Source organism: Sapajus apella, unplaced genomic scaffold (genome assembly GCF_009761245.1).
Source record: "Sapajus apella isolate SASKATOON/1434 unplaced genomic scaffold, GSC_monkey_1.0 scaffold2, whole genome shotgun sequence".
Taxonomy (NCBI): domain Eukaryota; kingdom Metazoa; phylum Chordata; class Mammalia; order Primates; family Cebidae; genus Sapajus; species Sapajus apella.
In genome coordinates, this window is record NW_022436942.1 from 14865122 (window position 1) to 14884725 (window position 19604).

At 37.9% G+C, this 19604-nt stretch overlaps 1 protein-coding gene across 1 annotated transcript in view; it reads left to right on the forward strand.

Moving 5' to 3' along the window:
* TAFA2 (TAFA chemokine like family member 2) overlaps positions 1-19604 on the forward strand; it is a 488455-nt gene that overhangs the window by 326443 nt on the left and 142408 nt on the right. Inside the window, exon 2 of the mRNA XM_032284561.1 lies at positions 292-398. Within this exon, the coding sequence (XP_032140452.1) occupies positions 293-398 (106 nt within the window). The 5' untranslated portion in view covers position 292. The remainder of the gene's footprint in view (positions 1-291; positions 399-19604) is intronic.

A 19604-nucleotide genomic window follows, 5' to 3' on the forward strand; every position in this document is an offset into this window, starting at 1 on the left:
ATATGGAGAGAAATATGGTAATATTTCCAGACTGATTTAGAATATGGTTAAGTGGACGAACACTGACTGAGGCAGAGCTTTACTTATTTCTTGCATCATATCAAGGTACTTTGAAAAACCTTTATTTTCTCTGATCGTCATTTGTATACAGTGAACAGCATTTTAAATATAAGAAATACAGTTTTCAGGAGTTGAAGGGGTTAAAGTATAGAAGAGAGCTTTAAATGCAGCACAATTATAATGGAAAAGCTATGAATTTACATATTTAGGATTTTTTATTTTTATTTCCAGGATGAGTAAGAGATACTTACAGAAAGCAACAAAAGGAAAACTGCTAATAATAATATTTATTGTAACCTTGTGGGGGAAAGTTGTATCCAGTGCAAACCATCATAAAGGTAAGCTTTTCTGTTTTTTTTCTCAATTCTTTGTGGATGATGACTTCCCTTAACACAGACTGTTATGTTTTGTGTCCACTGGTCTGTTAAATTTTAGTAGGTATAGATTCACCTCTGGCCATTTTCTTTAAGTAATAATGCAGAGTTATCTTTAAGATGGCTTTGATAGGGAAACAAAAATTTTCAGGATTACTGCCATTTCTGCAAATAGTGTTCAAAGAATATGGAAATATACCTCTGCCTTTCCTTCCCTTTTTAGATAGTGATAATAAAATGTTGATTTGGCATGTAATAAAGATAAGTTTCAGATTGCACTTATCCTGGTAAAGAAAGTATCTGTAATGATATGTATCTTAATAATGTGTCTAAAGGTAAATTTTCTTTCCATGCTTTTTGTGGGCCATGTTTCTTTACATCAGAGTACCACTTTGACCACCATTTGGACACTGCCCATAGTATTATAATTCAGCAGGCTCAATTCTGCCACTCAACAGAGTGAGAATGTTTGCTCTATACATATGTGTTAAGCTTGACAGCTCACAATTACATTCTTTCTGCCTTCTTTCTTGGCCGTACGACTCAATATAATAAATAACTACTTTTCCATATGAATTAAAATGGGGCTATTTCTGAACTGTCCCTATCATAATCAAATATTCATGAGAAATCAATTTAGATTTTTCTGTAAAATGTAATTTAGTTGTCTTCCCACTATCAAGTCTAGAGACTAACAACTTAGTTTCTCATTCTATTTTTGGGTGAAGGGGGAATTAAGACTGCTTTGAATTCTGTAACACTTGAATTAGTTACACATGTCCATTTAATTAGCATTACATGGAACATTAACACCAGGGAGAGAAAATACTTGGTGTGTGGGACTGATGCTTATAAAACTAATGTCTTCCCCCTGTATTTAAAATCAGGAAGAGACGTCCTGAAAAAAAATATTTTATGAAGAGTTTCTTCATATTTTATCTTGTTTTCTACCCACAGTGTATTTTTGTTTGTGTGAATATATATACATATATTTTTCTTCTTTTTCATTAATACAACATACTGATCCACAAATCAGACTTTAAATTCTCTTTAATATTTTTTATCAGTGTAAAATTAAAAAGATGTTGAAGAGGACAGTCCCTGTGATCTCAAATGGGCAAAAACAAACCAGACAAAAGGTCAAAGTAGTATTAAATACGCATCTTTTAAAACAGCTACAATCCATTAGGGCCAAGCCCTGCCTTGGACTTAACAAGAAAACACACCCCATCCTAATTTTTCTGATGGTCACCTTAGTGGCTCTTCCCAGCTTATGAAAGAAGAATTCGGAGGAGTGGGGAAATGATAGGAATTGTGGGCATCAGGCTGGCACAGCAAGTGTTCATGATGAATATACTTTCTCATGTCCAAAGCCAAATGGTGGGGTCTCTTAGAGGATCTCTCATAAAAACTGTTCACGATATATATTGCATATCATTGTTAAAGCGACTTTAAGACGTTTAAATTGTGTTATGTTCTATGCTAACTCTGAAACTAAGATCTTTTCTCGCTTCTTGCCAAGAAACTAGTCCTTGAACATAAGAAATTACACATCATGTTAGAAAACAAATCGCCAGACCTGGTACATCATAGAAGATAGAATTTTCTGTTGTTTTGCTTTTACATTTCCATGCTGCCTCTGATATTTTGGATGAAGGTTTTATGAAAGTTTTCTTTCTTCCATCTTTCTTCCTTTTGTTCTTTTTTCTTTCTTTTCTTTATATTTTCTGCACAAAATATCCTTTTTGTTTTGAGATATTTTATGCATAAAATAATAAGTGTTGTATATATGTAAGTTGTAGGGAATGTTTATAAAATGATTATTAGTGTGCTTACCATCCAAGAAAGGCAGGGCTGCTATCTCCCTAGGTACAAAGCCCAGACTTTGGAGACCCGTTTGGTGTATCTGGCCTGTGGAAGGATGTAGTTAAATTCTAAAAGTTTAAGGTAAAAACCTAGGATCTCAACAGAGCAAAATATTCTTCCCTTTCAGGAGGGGAAGGGGAATGGTTGTCTCTCTCCTGTATATAAATGAAAAGAATCCATTGTTCTCTGTCAGTCATCTATAGAAAGTTCGGCTACTAATGTATGACATTTGGCTTGGCTTTCATCAGGGTTAAGGCTTAGGGCAAGGCAGACCAGCTCGCTTTCTATTTATTGTGAGTTAATTAGTAGGAAATCAGTTTCTGATCCAGAACACCTGGGTGAGCATTCAAACTAAAAGTAATAAAGATGAATATTAGAAATTTAATAGCACTAAAGAGCATTAAAGATGTCAACTCATTTAATCTCATAACCATCTATGTGATAGATATTATTTTTAAAACCATTTTTAGAGATCAGAAACTATGACAAAGATAAGTGAAGCAATTTGTCCCAGGTTGCCCAGTTAGGAGCTGGGATTCCAATCTAGGCAGTCTTGCTCCAAATAACCATGAAATATATGTACTAGTGAATTGCTTTTTACATACACAATTTGGGATTTATTTGATTTCCCAAGTCTCTGGATTGGTGTCTCTCATGAACTCTGAAAAACTATAGGCACCATCTCTTGAAATGTAGTTTGTTCACCCACCACTGTCTCTATTAAACTAGAATCCTGGCTAGGAGCTAGGTATATGTCAGATTTTTCACTCTTTTCTCTATGTATTTCAACCTTTATTTTACATATACTTTTTTTTTTTTTACCTTCAAGTCTCTCTGTGCTTTATTCTATTCTGGGATATTTATTCACATTTTTATTCTACCACACTAATTCTGTGTTCCCTTGGGTCTAATCTACTATTTAATTCACATATTAAGTTTTGATTTTATTTATTATATATTACCAAAATTATGTCTTTTTTTCTTCCTAATCTGCAAACTTTTGATAGGTTTTCATCTTCATGTTTTTAAAAGTATTACTACATAACATATATTTCCATCTGATACGACTTTGTGTTTCCTTCCTAGCGACTTTCACTCATGGTAATTAATTTATTTTATGGCTTTTTTTTTAATTATAAGCTCATGTTCATCAGAATTGTATTTGTGGGAATTTTGAAGGCCTGTCATTACAATGTATTCTTTCAGAGACAATTTGCATTTGGAAGCAGAGCCAAGTCAGGAATTCTTATTTACGTGATTTATTGAAAGAGTGCTCTCAGGAGAATGAGAGCAAGCAAAGCAAGCTAGGGCAGGAGATAAAAACTAAGCACAAATAGAGTCTCAGCTGGAGAATCACCCAATCTGCTCCTATGGGGAATCTCTGAAACATGAATTGCTCCACAGAGATAGTCCCTCCTTGAGGCAAGATAGATGACCTTGTCTACCCTTGTGTCCATTAGCTACTTGCCTATTCCCCATGGTAAGGAATAACCTCTCTAGGGAAGTGGCTTGTCTTTAGCAGAAGGTAAGTCTCTAAAGAAGGGGGCAGCTGTGGACTGTGATCAGAGAACATTCACAGCACGTGGAGGAAAGCTGCACATCCCTAAAGGATTTTGATAGTGTACCAGAAGCAGTCTTTGTCCTCAGCTCTGTCTGTGTCTCACTGAAGGTCACTCCATCCAGGCAAAGCTTATTCAAGATTTTGGTTGGTCACAATTTCCAAGAAGACTTACTTGAAGAGGAATAGTGAGAGTACCATTAATGTAGTTGGTGCTCATGGTCTGTACACCCTACCCCCAGCCATTCTAGATTTTCCTCTCTTTTTGCTAACACTTCTACTCATCTAGGAGGCTTTCCTAATGTTTTACTAAAAATTCTGAGCCCTGGGTTACCAATCTCTTGCTGCTTTACTTATGCATTGGTAGTTATAACTGGGCACGGGAATTCCACAAGATGCCCCAATGGATCATGGGAGTATCTGATCAATGTTCTGGATTCCTACAGCGTCTAGAACTTTAGGAATGGTCTTTCCTCACGGTCATCAGGGAACTTTATATTTACCCCATCAACATTGAACTCATTTTCTCTCTCTTTCTCTGCTCTGTCAATATAAGGAGCACAGACTGATAGATGATCAGGCAACAGCTGTAGCTCCGTGTTTACTGACACTGTTACTGTTTCCACTGGTAAACTGATCCCCGTTCTGGAAACAAGTTCTCCTAGACCCAGAGCATAGTATATTGGTCATTTCAACTGGATATTTCTCATGGAAAAGTTGTTTGTTTACTTAATGATTTCTGAGTAACTACATTAAGGCAAGAGAATATAGCAGTACAGAAAAGAGACAAAAATCTTTGTCTTCATGGGATGTTTATTCTAGAAGTGGGAAAATAGGTAATAAGAGAAATAAATAAAATGGGATGTTTTACGATATAAATGATCTGGAAAATATATAAAGGAAGAAAATGTATAGAAAGTATTCAGGAGGGAGTATAATTTTCAATAGGCCTTTGGGTAAAATTGAAAGTTTCCAGTGGAGTCAGCCAGGGGAATATGCACGGAAAGGATGCTCCAGGCAGAACAGCAATAGGTATGAATGCTTTCAAGCACATCCAGAGACAATTAGAAAGGAGGATGGTGTGCACAGTGAGAATATGTATGGGAAAAAGTGGTAGATAGGTCATTACAGAACAGGTCAATGTAGAAGATGAAAGACACTGAGTAAATAAATACTTCTACCAAAATAGAAGTACAATAATATCCTGCTCTCAAGAGCCACCAAATGGAGAATTGTATTACTCCATTTTCTGAACATGATGTCGGGGCACTGGAAATCCACAACATTTGGATTTGAAAACATGGGTATCTGAAAATCAGAAATTGTTGTCATCTTCTTAATAAAACCTTCTGTGCTCTGAGAACTAACAGTCCCTCACATACAAACAAATAAGTTTACTGCTCAAACTGCCACAGAAAGATACTGCCCTGAATTCTTACAATTATATTGAGCTGGGCATTTTGTAGGGGATTAAGTCAGAGTATTGTGACAGTCAGTCACAAAGAATGAGTGGTATTTCCCCCTTGAAAGCAATTACAAGAGGTATAGCTTCTGATATTGGGGATCAGAGAGGAGACATTTTAGTTTAGGACTCTAAGTTCCCAACAGAAAAATATAGTCATTAATCTTAGAAGGCTAATATGTTTTCTTGTCTTTTCTTTCTTTACACATCACATCCAAACTAAATCTCAGGAGAATGAGTCATCACTGGGTTTGGGGGTTGGAAAAGAAGTTTTATTTTGTTTGAAAGAGATACACACAGGTGAGTTATGCACACAAAAAAAGGAGCCTAAAAAAGTTAGTTTGATTAGCAAGGGTTGAATATATGTTACTCTCATTGTAATACACGCTAATTATTAGTCTGAGTGAGAACTTTTGATTGAATCGATCTTTTTTAAAGAAAAACAAAATTTTAAATTTTGTTTTATTTTTAATTGATATATGACAATTGTACTTATTTATAGAGTACAGTGTGATGTTTCATCACATGTATACAGTATGGTAATAACCAAATTTTAAAATAAAGATGATTTTTGGTTCAGAGTCTGGGAGACATAGCCATGAATTTTTTGGCAGATCTTCATTTGTTGATTCATTTGATAGTTTATTAATTTATCCAACTAACCATCCATGAAACAAAATATATGCTGAGTATCTGTTAAGTGTTGGGCTTTAAGTCAAATTCTGGAGATACAAAAGTGGGCAGGCTGGTCACAATGGCTCATTCCTGTAATCCCAGCACTTTGGGAGGCAGAGATGGGAGGATCACTTCAAGCCAGGAGTTTGAGACCAGCCTGGGCAACAAGGTGAGAACCCCTCTCTAAGAAAAATGATTTAAAAAAAATTGTTCAGGTACAGTGGCCTGTGCCTGTAGTCCCAGCTACTTGGGAGGCTGAGGCAGGGGGATTACTTTCAAAATTGCAGTGAGCTAGGATCATGCCATTGCACTCCAGCTGAATGACAGAGCCAGATCCTTTCTTTTAAAAACAGAAAGGAAAAAAGAAAAAAAGTGAGGCCAGGTGCAGTGGCCCCCACCTGTAATCCCAGCACTCAGGGAGGTGGAAACTGGTGGATCACTTGAGGCCAGGAATTTGAGACCAGCCTGGCCAACATGGTGAAACCTCATCTCTACTAAAAAATACAAAAATTAGCCAGGTGGGGTGGCATATGCCTTTAATCCTAGCTACTCTGGAGGCTGAGGTGGGAGAATCACTTGAACCTAGGAGGCTGAGGTTGCAGCGAGCTCTCTATCAAAGAAAACTAAACAAAAGTGAGCAAAACAGACTCACTGTGCTGTGAGCAAAACAGTCAAGTGCTGTGAAGATAAAATTTCAGGATGTTAAGAGTATATAAACTGTAAAATGGCTGGAGTACAGTTTCAGGGAAGACTTTTCAAGGGAGGAGACATTGGAGCTAAGATCTGAATGAAGATAGAGGAAGGGCTAGACATCCAGGCAGGAGCAGCAGCCAAGCTACTGAGACATGAATGAAAGAATTCTCTGGAGTTGAAGTAAGATAGCTGAGACTGATGTGGAGAAATAGGAACACTTTTACACTGTTGGTGGGAGTGTAAATTAGTTCAACCATTGTGCAAGACAGTGTGGTGATTCCTCAAGGATCTAGAAATAGAAATTCCATTTGACCCAGCAATCCCATTACTGGGTATATACCCAAAGGTTTATAAATAGTTCTTTTATGAAGACACATGCACACATATGTTCATTGCGGCACTGTTTACAATAGCAAAGACCTGGATCCAATCCAAATTCCCATCAATGATAGACTGGACAAAGAAAATGTGGCACATATATACCATGGAAAACTAAGCAGCCATAAAAAATGATGAGTTTGTGTCCTTTGTAGGGACATGGATGAACCTGGAAACCACCATTCTCAGCAAACTAACACTAGAACAGAAAATCAAACTCTGCATGTTCTCACTCATAGGTGGGTGTTGAACAATGAGAACTCATGGACACAGGGAGGGGTGCATCACACACTAGGGTATGTTGCCAGGGTAAGGGGCTAGAGGAGGGACAGAAAGGGGCAGTGCAGGGAGGTTGGGGAGGGATAACACTGGGAGAAATGCCTGATGCAGGTGTCAGTGGGGGGGGGGGTGGAGACAGCAAACCACCATGGCATCTGTGTACCTATGCAACAGTCCTGCAAGATCTGCACATGCACCCCAGAACTTAAAGTACAATAAATAAAAAAAAAAGATTGCTGTGACTGGAGAGCAGGGAGCAAAGAGGTTGGTGGTGCACAGTTAGCCTGGGGAGGTGGCTGGGGCAGATCCTTCGGGGAAATATTCAGAATGCTGATTTTCTTACAGTTAAACTTGTTTGATCCAATTTAGCCTAGGATATTACTAGGATCTCTTGGGCTGGCTTGCAGCTATTAGGATGTACACCAAAGTTTAAGAGCACTGATTTATAATTTATAGTGTTTTTCTTGTTGATAAGAAACAATTGGATTAATGTCCTAAGAGAAAGAAAAATAGCTAGAACATAAACTGTATTGTGGACTTTTAATGACACATTTTTATTATGCATTTTATTGAATTTTCAAAGTAATATAGATTTATTTGAGAAACTTTGGAAAGAAAGAAATATACCAAGAAGAGAAATCAAGTTACTCATAATTTCTCCATGCAGAAATTATTAAACAGCATGTGGGCATAGTTTCATCTGGTTTAATCATAAACATGTTATATGTATTTGAGAGTATGGTGTTCATCAATTATTTTATGTATTCATACACTTATTGACAAAGACTAGTTGTGAGAGATTATGCTGCCCTGAATTAGTGATTCTGTGTTAAACCATGCAGGTAGAGTTGCTCGTTTCTAGGAGTGATGCTTTCATAACCTGATTCTTTTCTTCTCTTTTTTTATTTTAAAATATTTAGTGCTTATATAACAGTAAATAAAACACTTACGTATTATAAAAAATAAATGTAAAGCAAATTACCGTGCAGTTATCAACCAGTACTAGAAGGTTGTCAGCTCCTCAGAGTTGCTGATTACAACCCCTCTTCCCACACATGTCCCTTTCCTAACTTCTTATTTTTGAACAATAGAATATTGCTTTGTTGGGGCAGGGTGTGGTGGCTTATGCCTGTAATTTCAGCACTTTGGGAGGCCGAGGTGGGCAGATCATGAGGTCAGGAGTTTGAGACCAGCCTGGCCAATATGGTGAAACCCCGTCTCCACTAAAAATACAAAAAAATTGCTGGGCACGGTGGTGCGAACCTGTAGTCCCCGCTACTTGAGAGGCTGAGGCAAGAGAATTCCTTGAACCTGAGAGGTGGAGATTTCAGTGAGACTCCGTCTGTGAGGAGAGGTGGGTGGGGAATATTGCTTTGTCTGGTGATACAGTTTGGCTTTGTGTCCCTACCCAAATACCACCATGAATTGTAATAATTCCCACATGTCAAGGGTGGGATGAGGCGGAAGTAATTGGATCATGGGTATTTTCCCTCATGCTTTTCTCATGACCATGAGTCTCATAAGATCTGACGGTTTTATAAATATTGGCATTTCCCCTGTTGGCACTCACTGCATCCTGCTGCCCTGTGAAGAAAGTGCCAGCTTTTCCCTTTCCTTCTGCCATGATAGCACGTTTCCTGAGGCCTCCCTAGCCATGCTTAGCTGTGAGTCAATTAAACCTCTATCCTTTATAAATTACCCAGTCTTGGGCAGTTCTTTATAGCAGCATGAAAATAGACTGATATAATACATCTAGTTTTTAATTTTGTAAAAATGTAATTCTATTATAGGCATTTTAAAAATGTGATTTGCTTCTTACTGTCAATGTTTTTCTCTTGAGATTCATCTGTGTTGTGATATAGGATTTTATTGTATTAATGTACTAAGATGTATTTCTCTCTTTTACTGTTGATGGATGTTTGGGTTGTTCTTGTTATTGACAGTGCTGCTGTGGACATTATTAACACATTTGTTTTGGTTCACACATGCAAAATTCCTCCAGGATATATTTTTAGAAGTAGTATTTGATGAATCATATGATAAACATATATATTCAACTATACTGTCTTTTTTTTCCCCATTTATTTATTTTATTGCATTTTAGGTTTTGGGGTACATGTGAAGAACATGCAAGATTGTTGCATAGGTACACACTTGGCAGTGTGATTTGCTGCCTTCCTCCCCATCACCTACATCTGGTATTTCTCCCCTTGCTATCTCTCCCCAGCTCCCCACCCCCCACCCTCCCTCCCCTATTTCCCCCCAACTGACCCCAGTGTATAGTGCTCCCCTCCCTGTGTCCATGTGTTCTCATTGTTCAACACCCGCCTATGAGTGAGAACATGTGGTGTTTGATCTTCTGCTCTTCTGTCAGTTTGCTGAGAATGATGGTTTCCAGGTTCATCCATGTCCCTACAAAAGACCCAAACTCATCGTTTTTGGTTGCTGCCTAATACTCCATGGTGTATATGTGCCACATTTTCCCTGTCCAGTCTATCATCGATGGGCATTTGGGTTGGTTCCAGGTCTTTGCTATTGTAAACAGTGCTGCAATGAATATTCGTGTGCACGTGTCCTTATAGTAGAACGATTTGTAATTCTTTGGGTATGTACCCAGTAATGGGGTTGCTGGGTCAAATGGAATTTCTCTTTCTAGGTCCTTGAGGAATTGTCACACTGTCTTCCACAATGGTTGAACTAATTGACACTACCACCAACAGTGTAAAAGTGTTCCTATTTCTCCACATCCTCTCCAGCATCTGTCGTCTCCAGATTTTTTAATGATCACCATTCTAACTGGCGTGAGATGGTATCCCAATGTTGTTTTGATTTGCATTTCTCTGATGACCAGTGATGATGAGCATTTTTTCATATGTTTGTTGGCCTCACGTATGTCTTCTTTTGTAAAGTGTCTGTTCATATCCTTCGCCCACTTTTGAATGGGCTTGTTAGTTTTTTTCTTGTAAATCTGTTTTAGTTCTTTGTATATTCTGGATATCAGCCCTTTGTCAGATGGGTAAACTGCAAAAATTTTTTCCCATTCTGTTGGTTGCCAATTCACCTTAATGACTGTTTCTTTTGCTGTGCAGAAGCTGTGGAGTTTGATTAGGTCCCATTTGTCTATTTTGGCTTTTGTTGTCAATGCTTTTGATGTTTTGGTCATGAAGTCCTTGCCTACACCTATGTCCTGAATGGTTTTGCCTAGATTTTCTTCTAGGGTTTTTATGGTGTTAGGTCTTATGTTTAAGTCTTCAATCCATCTGGAGTTAATTTTAGTGTAAGGTGTCAGGAAGGGGTCCAGTTTCTGCTTTCGGCACATGGCTAGCCAGTTTTCCCAACACCATTTATTAAACAGGGAATCCTTTCCCCATTGCTTGTTTTTGTCTGGTTTGTCAAAGATCAGATGGTTGTAGATATGTTGCGTTGCCTCCAAGACCTCTATTCTGTTCCATTGGTCTATATCTCTGTTTTGGTACCAGTACCATGCTGTTTTGATTACTGTAGCCTTCTAGTATAGTTTGAAGTCCGATAGTGTGATACCTCCCACTTTGTTCTTTTTGCTTAGAATTGACTTGGCTATGCGGTCTCTCTTTTGGTTCCATATGAAGTTTAAGGTGGTTGTTTCCAGTTCTGCGAAGAAGGTCATTGGTAGCTTGATGGGGATAGCATTGAATCTGTAAATTACTTTGGGCAGTATGGCCATTTTCACGATATTGATTCTTCCTAACCATGAACATGGAATGTTTCTCCATCTGTTTGTGTCCTCTCTTATTTCGTTGAGCAGTGGCTTGTAGTTCTCCTTGAAGAGGTCCTTTACGTTCCTTGTTAGTTGTATTCCTAGGTATTTTATTCTCTTTGTGGCAATTGTGAATGAAAATTTGTTCTTGATTTGGCTCTCTTTAAGTCTGTTATTGGTGTATAGGAATGCATGTGATTTTTGCACATTGATTTTGTATCCTGAGACTGCTGAAGTTGCTTATCAGTTTCAGGAGATTTGGGGCTGAGACAATGGGGTCTTCTAGATATACAATCATGTCGTCTGCAAATAGAGACAATTTGACTTCCTCCTTTCCTATTTGAATGCCCTTTATTTCTTTTTCTTGCCTGATTGCTCTGGCTAGAACTTCTAGTACTATATTGAATAGGAGTGGTGAGAGAGGGCATCCTTGTCTAGTGCCACATTTCAAGGGGAATGCTTCCAGTTTTTGCCCATTCAGTATGATATTGGCTGTTGGTTTGTCGTAAATATCTTTTATTATTTTGAGATACGTTCCATCAATACCTTGCTTATTGAGGGTATTTAGCATAAAGAGCTATTGAATTTTGTCAAAGGCCTTCTCTGCATCAATTGAGATAATCATGTGGTTTTTGTCTTTGGTTCTGTTTATGTGGTGAATTACGTTTATAGACTTGCGTATGTTGAACCAGCCTTGCATCCCCAGTATGAAGCCTACTTGGTCAGGGTGGATAAGATTTTTGATGTGCTGTTGCAATTGGCTTGTCAGTATTTTATTGAAGATTTTTGCTTCTATGTTCATCATGGATATTGGCCTGAAGTTTTCTTTTCTTGTTGAGTCTTTGCTGGGTTTTGGAATCAGCATGATGTTGGTCTCATAAAATGATTTGGGAAGAATTCCCTCTTTTTGTATTGTTTGGAATAGTTTCAGAAGGAATGGTACCAGCTCCTCTTTGTATGTCTGCTAGAATTCGGCTATGAACCCATCTGGACCTGGGCTTTTTTTGGGTGGTAAGCTCTTACTTGCTGCCTCAACTTCAGACCTTGTTATGGGTCTGTTCAGGGTTTTGGCTTCTTCCTGGTTTAGGCTTAGGAGGAGGCAAGTGTCCAGGAATTTATCCATTTCTTCCAGGTTTACTGGTTTATGTGCATAGAGTTGTTTGTAATAATCTCTGATGATGGTTTGAATTTCTGTGGAATCTGTGGTGATATCCCCTTTATCGTTTTTTATTGCATCAATTTGGTTATTCTCCCTTTTCTTTTTTATTAACCTGGCTAGTGGTCTGTCTATTTTGTTGATCTTTTCAAAATATCAGCTCCTGGATTTATTGATTTTTTGAAGGGTTTCTTATGTTTCTATCTCCTTCAGTTCTGCTCTGATCTTAGCTATTTCTTGTCTTCTGCTAGACTTTGAGTTTTTTTGAGCTTGCTCCTCTAGCTCTTTCAGTTTTGATGATAGGGTGTCAATTTTTGATCTCTCCTTGCTTCTCATATGGACACTTATTGCTATATATTTTCCTCTAGAGATTGCTTTAAATGTGTCCCAGAGATTCTGGTATGCTGTGTCTTCATTCCATTGGTTTCGAAGAACATCTTTATTTTTGTCTTCATTTCATTGTTTATCCAGTCAACATTCAAGAGCAAGTTGTTCAGTTTCCATGAAGCTGTGTGGTTCTGGGTTAGTTTTTGAATTCTGAGTTCTAACTTGATTGCACTGTGGTCTGAGAGACTGTTTGTTACGATTTCCGTTCTTTTGCATTTGCTCAGGAGTGATTTACTCCCAATTATGTGGTCAGTTTTAGAGTAGGTGTGATGTGGTGCTGAGAAGAATGTATATTCTGTGGATTTGGGATGGAGAGTTCTGTAAATGTCTATTAGGTTTCCTTGGTCCAGGTCTGAGTTCAAGTCCTGGATATCCTTGTTAATTTTCTGTCTGGTTGATCTGTCTAATATTGACAATGGGGTGTTAGAGTCACCCACTATAATTGTGTGGGAGTCTAAGTCTCTTTGTAAGTCATTAAGAACTTCCCTTATGTATCTGGGTCCTCCTGTATTGGGTGTGTATATATTTAAGATCATTAGCTCTTCTTGTTGCGTTGATCATTTTACCATTATGTAATGTCTTTCTTTGTCTCTTTTGATCTTTGTTGCTTTAAAGTCTAATTTATCAGAGATGAGAATTGCAACTCCTGCTTTTTTTTGCTCTCCATTTGCTTGGTAAATCTTCCTGCATCCCTTTATTTTGAGCCTTTGTGTATCCTTGCATGTGAGATGGGTTTCCTGGATACAGCATACTGATGGGTTTTGGCTTTTTATCCAATTTGCTAGTCTGTGTCTTTTGATTGGGGCATTTAGTCCATTTACATTCAGGGTTAATATTGTTATGTGTGAATTTGATACTGCCATTTTGGTGCTAGCTGGCTGTTTTGCCCAATAGTTGATGCAGATTCTTCATTGTGTTGATTCTCTTTATCATTTGGCATGTTTTTGGAGTGGCAGGTACTGGTTGTTCCTTTATATGTGTAGAGCCTCTTTCAGGAGCTCTTGTAAAGGTGGCCTGGTGGTGATGAAATCTCTGAGTACTTGCATGTTCACAAAGGATTTTATTTTTCCTTCACTTATGAAGCTTAGTTTGGCTGGATAGGAGATTCTGGGTTGAAACTTCTTTTCTTTAAGGATGCTGAATATTGGCCCCCACTCTCTTCTGGCTTGTAGGGTTTCTGCTGAGAGATCTGCTGTGAGTCTGATGGGCTTCCCTTTGTGGGTAACCCGACTTTCTCTCTGGCTGCCCTTAGTATTTTCTCCTTCATTTCAACCCTGGTGAATCTGACGATTATGTGCCTTGGGGTTGCTCTTCTTGACGAATATCTTTGTGGTGTTCTCTGTATTTCCTGGACTTGAATATTTGCCTGCATTTATATTGGGGAATATATAAATATATAAATTTATATTGGGGTTGGGGAAGTTTTCCTGGATAATATCCTGAAGAGTATTTTCCAGCTTGGATTCATTCTCTTCGTCGCATTCAGGTACGCCTATCAAACGTAGATTAGGTTTTTTCACATAGTCCCACATTTCTTGGAGACTTTGTTCATTCCTTTTTACCCTTTTTTCTCCATTCTTGCCTTCCCGTTTTATTTCATTGAGTTGATGTTCGACCTCTGATATCCTTTCTTCTGCTTGGTCAATTCGGCTGTTGATACTTGTGCATGCTTCATGAAGTTCTTGTGTTGAATTTTTCAGCTCCATCAATTCACTTATATTCCTTTCTATTTTGTCCATTCTGGTTAGCATTTTGTCAAATCTTTTTTTGAGGTTCTTAGTTTCTTTGCATTGGATTAGAACATGTTCTTTTAGTTCACAGAAATTTCTTACTACCCACCTTCTGAAGTCTGATTCTGTCATTTCATGACACTCGTTCTCCATCTAACCTTGTTCCCTTGCTGGTGAGGAGTTGTGATCCCTTTTAGGAGGAGAGGTGTTCTGGTGTCAGGTGTTTTCATCTTTTTTGCGCTGATTTCTTCCCATCTTTATGGATTTATCCACCTGTCGTCTTTGTAGTTGCTGGCTTTCAGATTGGGTCTCTGAGTGGACGTTCTGTTTGTTGATGATGAGGTTATTTCTGTTTCTTGGTTTTCCTTCAGACAGTCTGGTACCTCTGCTGTAGATCTGCTGAGGTCCACTCCAGGCGCTGCTTGCCTGGGGATCACCTGCAGCAGCTGCTGAACAGTAAGGGTTGTTACCAGTTTCCTTCTTCTGCTATCTTTGATCCAGAAGGATATCTGCCAAGTGTCAGTCTGTTCTCTCCTTTATGAGGTGGCTCTTTGGATATACAGGGGTCAGGGAGCTGCTTGAAGAGACGGTCTTTTCTTTATAGGAGCTCAAATGCTGAGCTGTGAGCTCCGTTGTTCATTCAGAGCTGCTGGGCAGGTACAGTTATGTCTGCTGCAGCATAACTCATAAGCCGCTTTTTGTTCCCAGGTGCTCTGTCCCAGGGATTTAGGGCTTTATGAGTTTCCGTTATGCTGCTGCCTTCTTTTTTTTTCCTTCAGAGCTGCCCTGCCCAGCAAGGAGGCAGCCTAGTCACTGTCTGCCTGCAGAGGCTTTGCTGAGCTGCTGTGGGCTCCGCCCAGCTGCCGAGTGAACTTCCCTTCAGTCCTGTTTATATGGGTATAGTTAGAACTGCCTTGGCAATGGTGGCCCCCCTCTGTTGGGGTGGAGCCTCTCTGTAGTGGCAGGCTGCCTCAGCAATGGCAGGTTGCCTTGGTAACGACGGGCTGCCTCAGCATTGGCTGACTGCCTCTGTAGTGGTGGGCTGCCGCGGTAATGACGGATGCCCCTCCCCCACAGAGCTGGACCATCCCGGGTTCAGCTGCGCTTGCTGTGAAACTCTCAATCCAGAGAGTTTCTGATTACTGTTCTTTTGTGGGGGTGGGACCAGCCAAGCCTGATTGCTGGCTCCCTGCCTCAGAGCCTTTTTTTTTTTTTTTTTTTAAAGTTGGTGTTCCAGTCGCCTGATGAAGAGGCGCTGGGTCTGAGTTTTTTCCCCTGCAGCAAGTCATTGCGCTGGCTTAAACAGCAGCACTGAGATTCATGGCGCTTTTTTTGCCCTGGAATCTACTGTCCTGGTTCCCTGCTCAGTCCCCTTTTTAAACAGACGAATGGGCAACTTCCCGTGGCTCCAATCACCAGCCAAAGGGGCACCCGGACCAGTGTATTTTGTAAGGAGAACCGCTGCTCCGGGGCGCCGACAAAGCAGCCGCGCTGGCTGAAACAGCCGCGCTGGTGACTCGTGGAGCTCCTCCGCCTGGGAATTTCCTAGTCTGTGGGCAATAAAAATGCGGCGTCCACTCACCCTCTGCGCTTTCACTGGGAGCTACAATCCTTACCTCTTCCTAAATGACCATCTTTGATCTATCCCTCCTGTTTTTTTTTTTTTTCTCTTAGCAGTAAACATTGAGAGTTTACATGTATCTAAAAATATCCATAAACATATATTTTAGTTGGAGCATGGAAAAACATTATATAAATGCACCCTAAATCTCTTAACAAAATTCTAATTTTTAGATTTCTTTGAGACATTTGATTTGTTAATACTAAATAAAAACCTTTGTATAATTTTCGTTCACATGTAATATTAATTTTTTCAATATTTAGTACAAATGAGAACTTTGGGGTTCAAAAAAAATGAAATGGTTAGGTGTGTATCATTCAACATCCAGTCAGGAAAATTGGAATCACAGTAGGGCAGCTTAAAACAGGGAATTGGTGCCAAAGTGCTGAATGGGCTGGAAAGGAAATAGGGAAGAATGATACTGTCACCAGACACTTGTAGCTTCAGAAAGCTGTTCCTGTCCTTAGAAGTCGGAGAGCAAGGAGCAACACAGTGTTACACAGGGCTCCTGATTGTACATGCTATAGTGGCTGATGAAGCCCTCCTGTGCTGTAGGAATCAATTCATGGCTACTGAGCAGGAAACCAGGAACCATTTCTCTCATGATACTACAGGAGCTGCCTGAGAGGCTGAATGCTGCCAATGCTGCTACACTCTCTGCTAATGCTGTTAAAGCCCACGGGCATCTATAGTACCTTACCTTAGCACTTCTGAAGCCAGAAGTAGGAAAAAATAGGTGGTTTCTTCCTTCCCTGGGTCTTATAAGAGTGCGGTCCCCTAAGAAGCAGACACCAAGACGGAATTCAACACACCAAAAATTAACGGGTGGAAACACCTTAATAAATATAAAGTATAAATAAATAAATAAATAAAAATATAAAGTATAAATAAATATTAAGCATAAAGAGGGGGTGCAGGAGAAAGAGGGCATGAACCTTCAGCCTATGAGGGTTTGACACCCATGAAAGAAGAGAAGGAAGGAGGATTAAGTAGGAAGAGCCTCAAACTTCAGCATAGTTTTGAAAAAGCCTTGGTCAGGCCAATTGGGAATCCCTGAGCAAAGGTTGCCATTAGAAACTAATCAGCAGCTAGCTGGTAAAGCAGTCAGGGAAATCTAGTATCTAAGCTCCCAGCTCCCTTCAATACAGAGAAGAATGTAGAAAGGTAAATGTTTCAGAAGAAAAGGACAAATATTTGCCAGAAGAGTATTTCTATGTATTCTCTAATTACTTTTTATTTCCTTGCGGAAGTATATAAAGCTTCCCCTCTCACCACTCTGAAAATACTGGCTGGCTACTAATTTTTTAAGAAAATTAAATCGAATATCTTTATTAAATGAGGAGGTCTAGACATAGTCTCTTATTTATATTTTAATTTATACTTTTGAATATTAATAAATGGATAAAGTTAATTTTGAACTATTCTTATTTTCTGTTATTTGGATAATTTGTGTCTTTGCCAACTCCATATTTCTTTTGTTTCAGAATCTTATATAGCTCTTAAAGCTTGGTTACATATGTTGTATATTTTCAGTTACATACTTTTCAAATGTAATGTTTAAAATAATGTTTTTATATTTTAGAATGTAAAATATAAGCTATTGTTGAAGACGACTGAAAAATATATAAAAATATAAAGCAAAAACTTTAAAACACCTGTAATTCCACTATACATACACCATTAACACTCAAATACTGTTCATATTAAGACTATGCTGTACTTATAGATTTGTATCTTACATTTTCACTTATTTTTTGTGAGTATTTCTTTACATTTCCTCTGAAAATTTTTTAACCATACCATATTATTGTTTGAGCTGTTTTTTTTTAAGTAAAAATAATGCTGCAATAAACATTCATAACTGTTTTTTCCATATCTGTTTATTTACTTAGGCTAGATTTGTAGTACAGGATGTTTTGACAATGATACTTTCAATTATAAAAATGATTTGTACTCATTTTAGGATATTTAGAAAGCATAAAATATCACTAATAAAAATGATCTAGACTAGAATCATAGAATGTTCATTTATTAACACACACATTAAAATGTATGCATATTGATATATGTTGTCAAATTGTCAACCTGTCAATTTATATTCTTAGCAGAGAATGAATGCTTGTATTTATAAACCCTTATCAACACTGAGATTTATTATTCTATTTAATCTTTGCCAATTTTATCCTCTTTTAATTTGTGATTTTTAATTACTAAGGATGATAAGTAAAACTTTTACTGGTTTATTGACAATTAATATTTCTTAATCACCTTTTCATATATTTTATTCTTTGTGTTAGTAGACACTGTTTTTATCATGGCTTTATAAGAGCTACTTATAAATAATTAACAGTCAGTACTTTAAATTTTACGTTGTCAATCTATTAGCATATTAGTATAGTAGAACAGTTTCAGAGACTCAGACAATTTGAATTTAAACCAGGTTTATCTCTTTACTAGCTGTAGGTAATTTTGTTTGAGGGATGGTAATATTGATACTTTTAAGATAGTTTCTTTATGTTTGAATTTAAAAAAATAAACATGCATATCTGTCTATCAATAGATAGATCAAAATTAAAAGACATAGAACCCATATAGAAATCTAGATAGACACGGGGTTTGTGTTTTTGTGTCTTTTAATATTGAGTGAAACCTTTCAAACTTAGGTTTCCATTTTCTAAGAAAATCTTACTTTTATTTTGTCTTTGATGCTTTTATCTTTTTGGTGTTTTTTCTTCCCAGAAATATTTACTATCCAAGTTGGATCATTATTTTCTGTTCTCTGTATGTTGCAACCTTTTTCTCATTTTTGATAATGCTTTTTCATGTTTCCTTTCTCATATATTAAGTTGACTCTCTCCTCAATGATTAGTCATTTCTGTAATTTGATTCTAACCTTTATTTCTGCTAATGAGATTTTTAAAATTATTTTGAAGCATCTAGCAGAGTGCATGATACAGAAATTAAAAAATATATATTTATTTTTACTTTAAGACTCTTTTGCCTATAGTCATACTAAAGAAAAAATTAGCTAAATGATAATATACTCTTAAATGAAATATAAATATACATGTTAAATAAAGAGCATATTTTAAGTTCATTTCATAGAAAGCTAGCTATCTCTTTTCTCCCACTCCTGTTGTTCTGGATCCAAATTTGACTTCAGCTTCCTTAATAGTTTAAGATTCTTTGGGAGAGCTTAATAGGTAAGCCGATGTATGAAACAGGGTGGCTACAGTCAGGACGTGTAAAGGTAGTAGCCTAGTTCAGGTTGTGGATGTCCAGCAGTAATGTGGCTATAGAGAATAAAATACTCAGCATTTTATGTTTCTAAGCTCATTAAGACATACTTCCAGCTCTTAAAAGTAGGTGGATGCAACATACTTTCTATGACTGAATTGAGTGTTCTCAGCTGAGTCAGGCAGAATAACCTTAGGGGAAAATAGAAGGAGAGAAAGCAAAAATGTATCAGCTTATTGCCAAGACAAACTGAGACAAGAATCTGCGCCAGATTCACCTAAGCATCTCTTTTAGGTTAAAAAGACAGCACAAGGATGGCAGGCATTTTTTTTTAAGAACAGCCCTCAGTGTGTCTGCCCTGTTGAGCCACTGCTCCTGTCTGGATTGGTTTT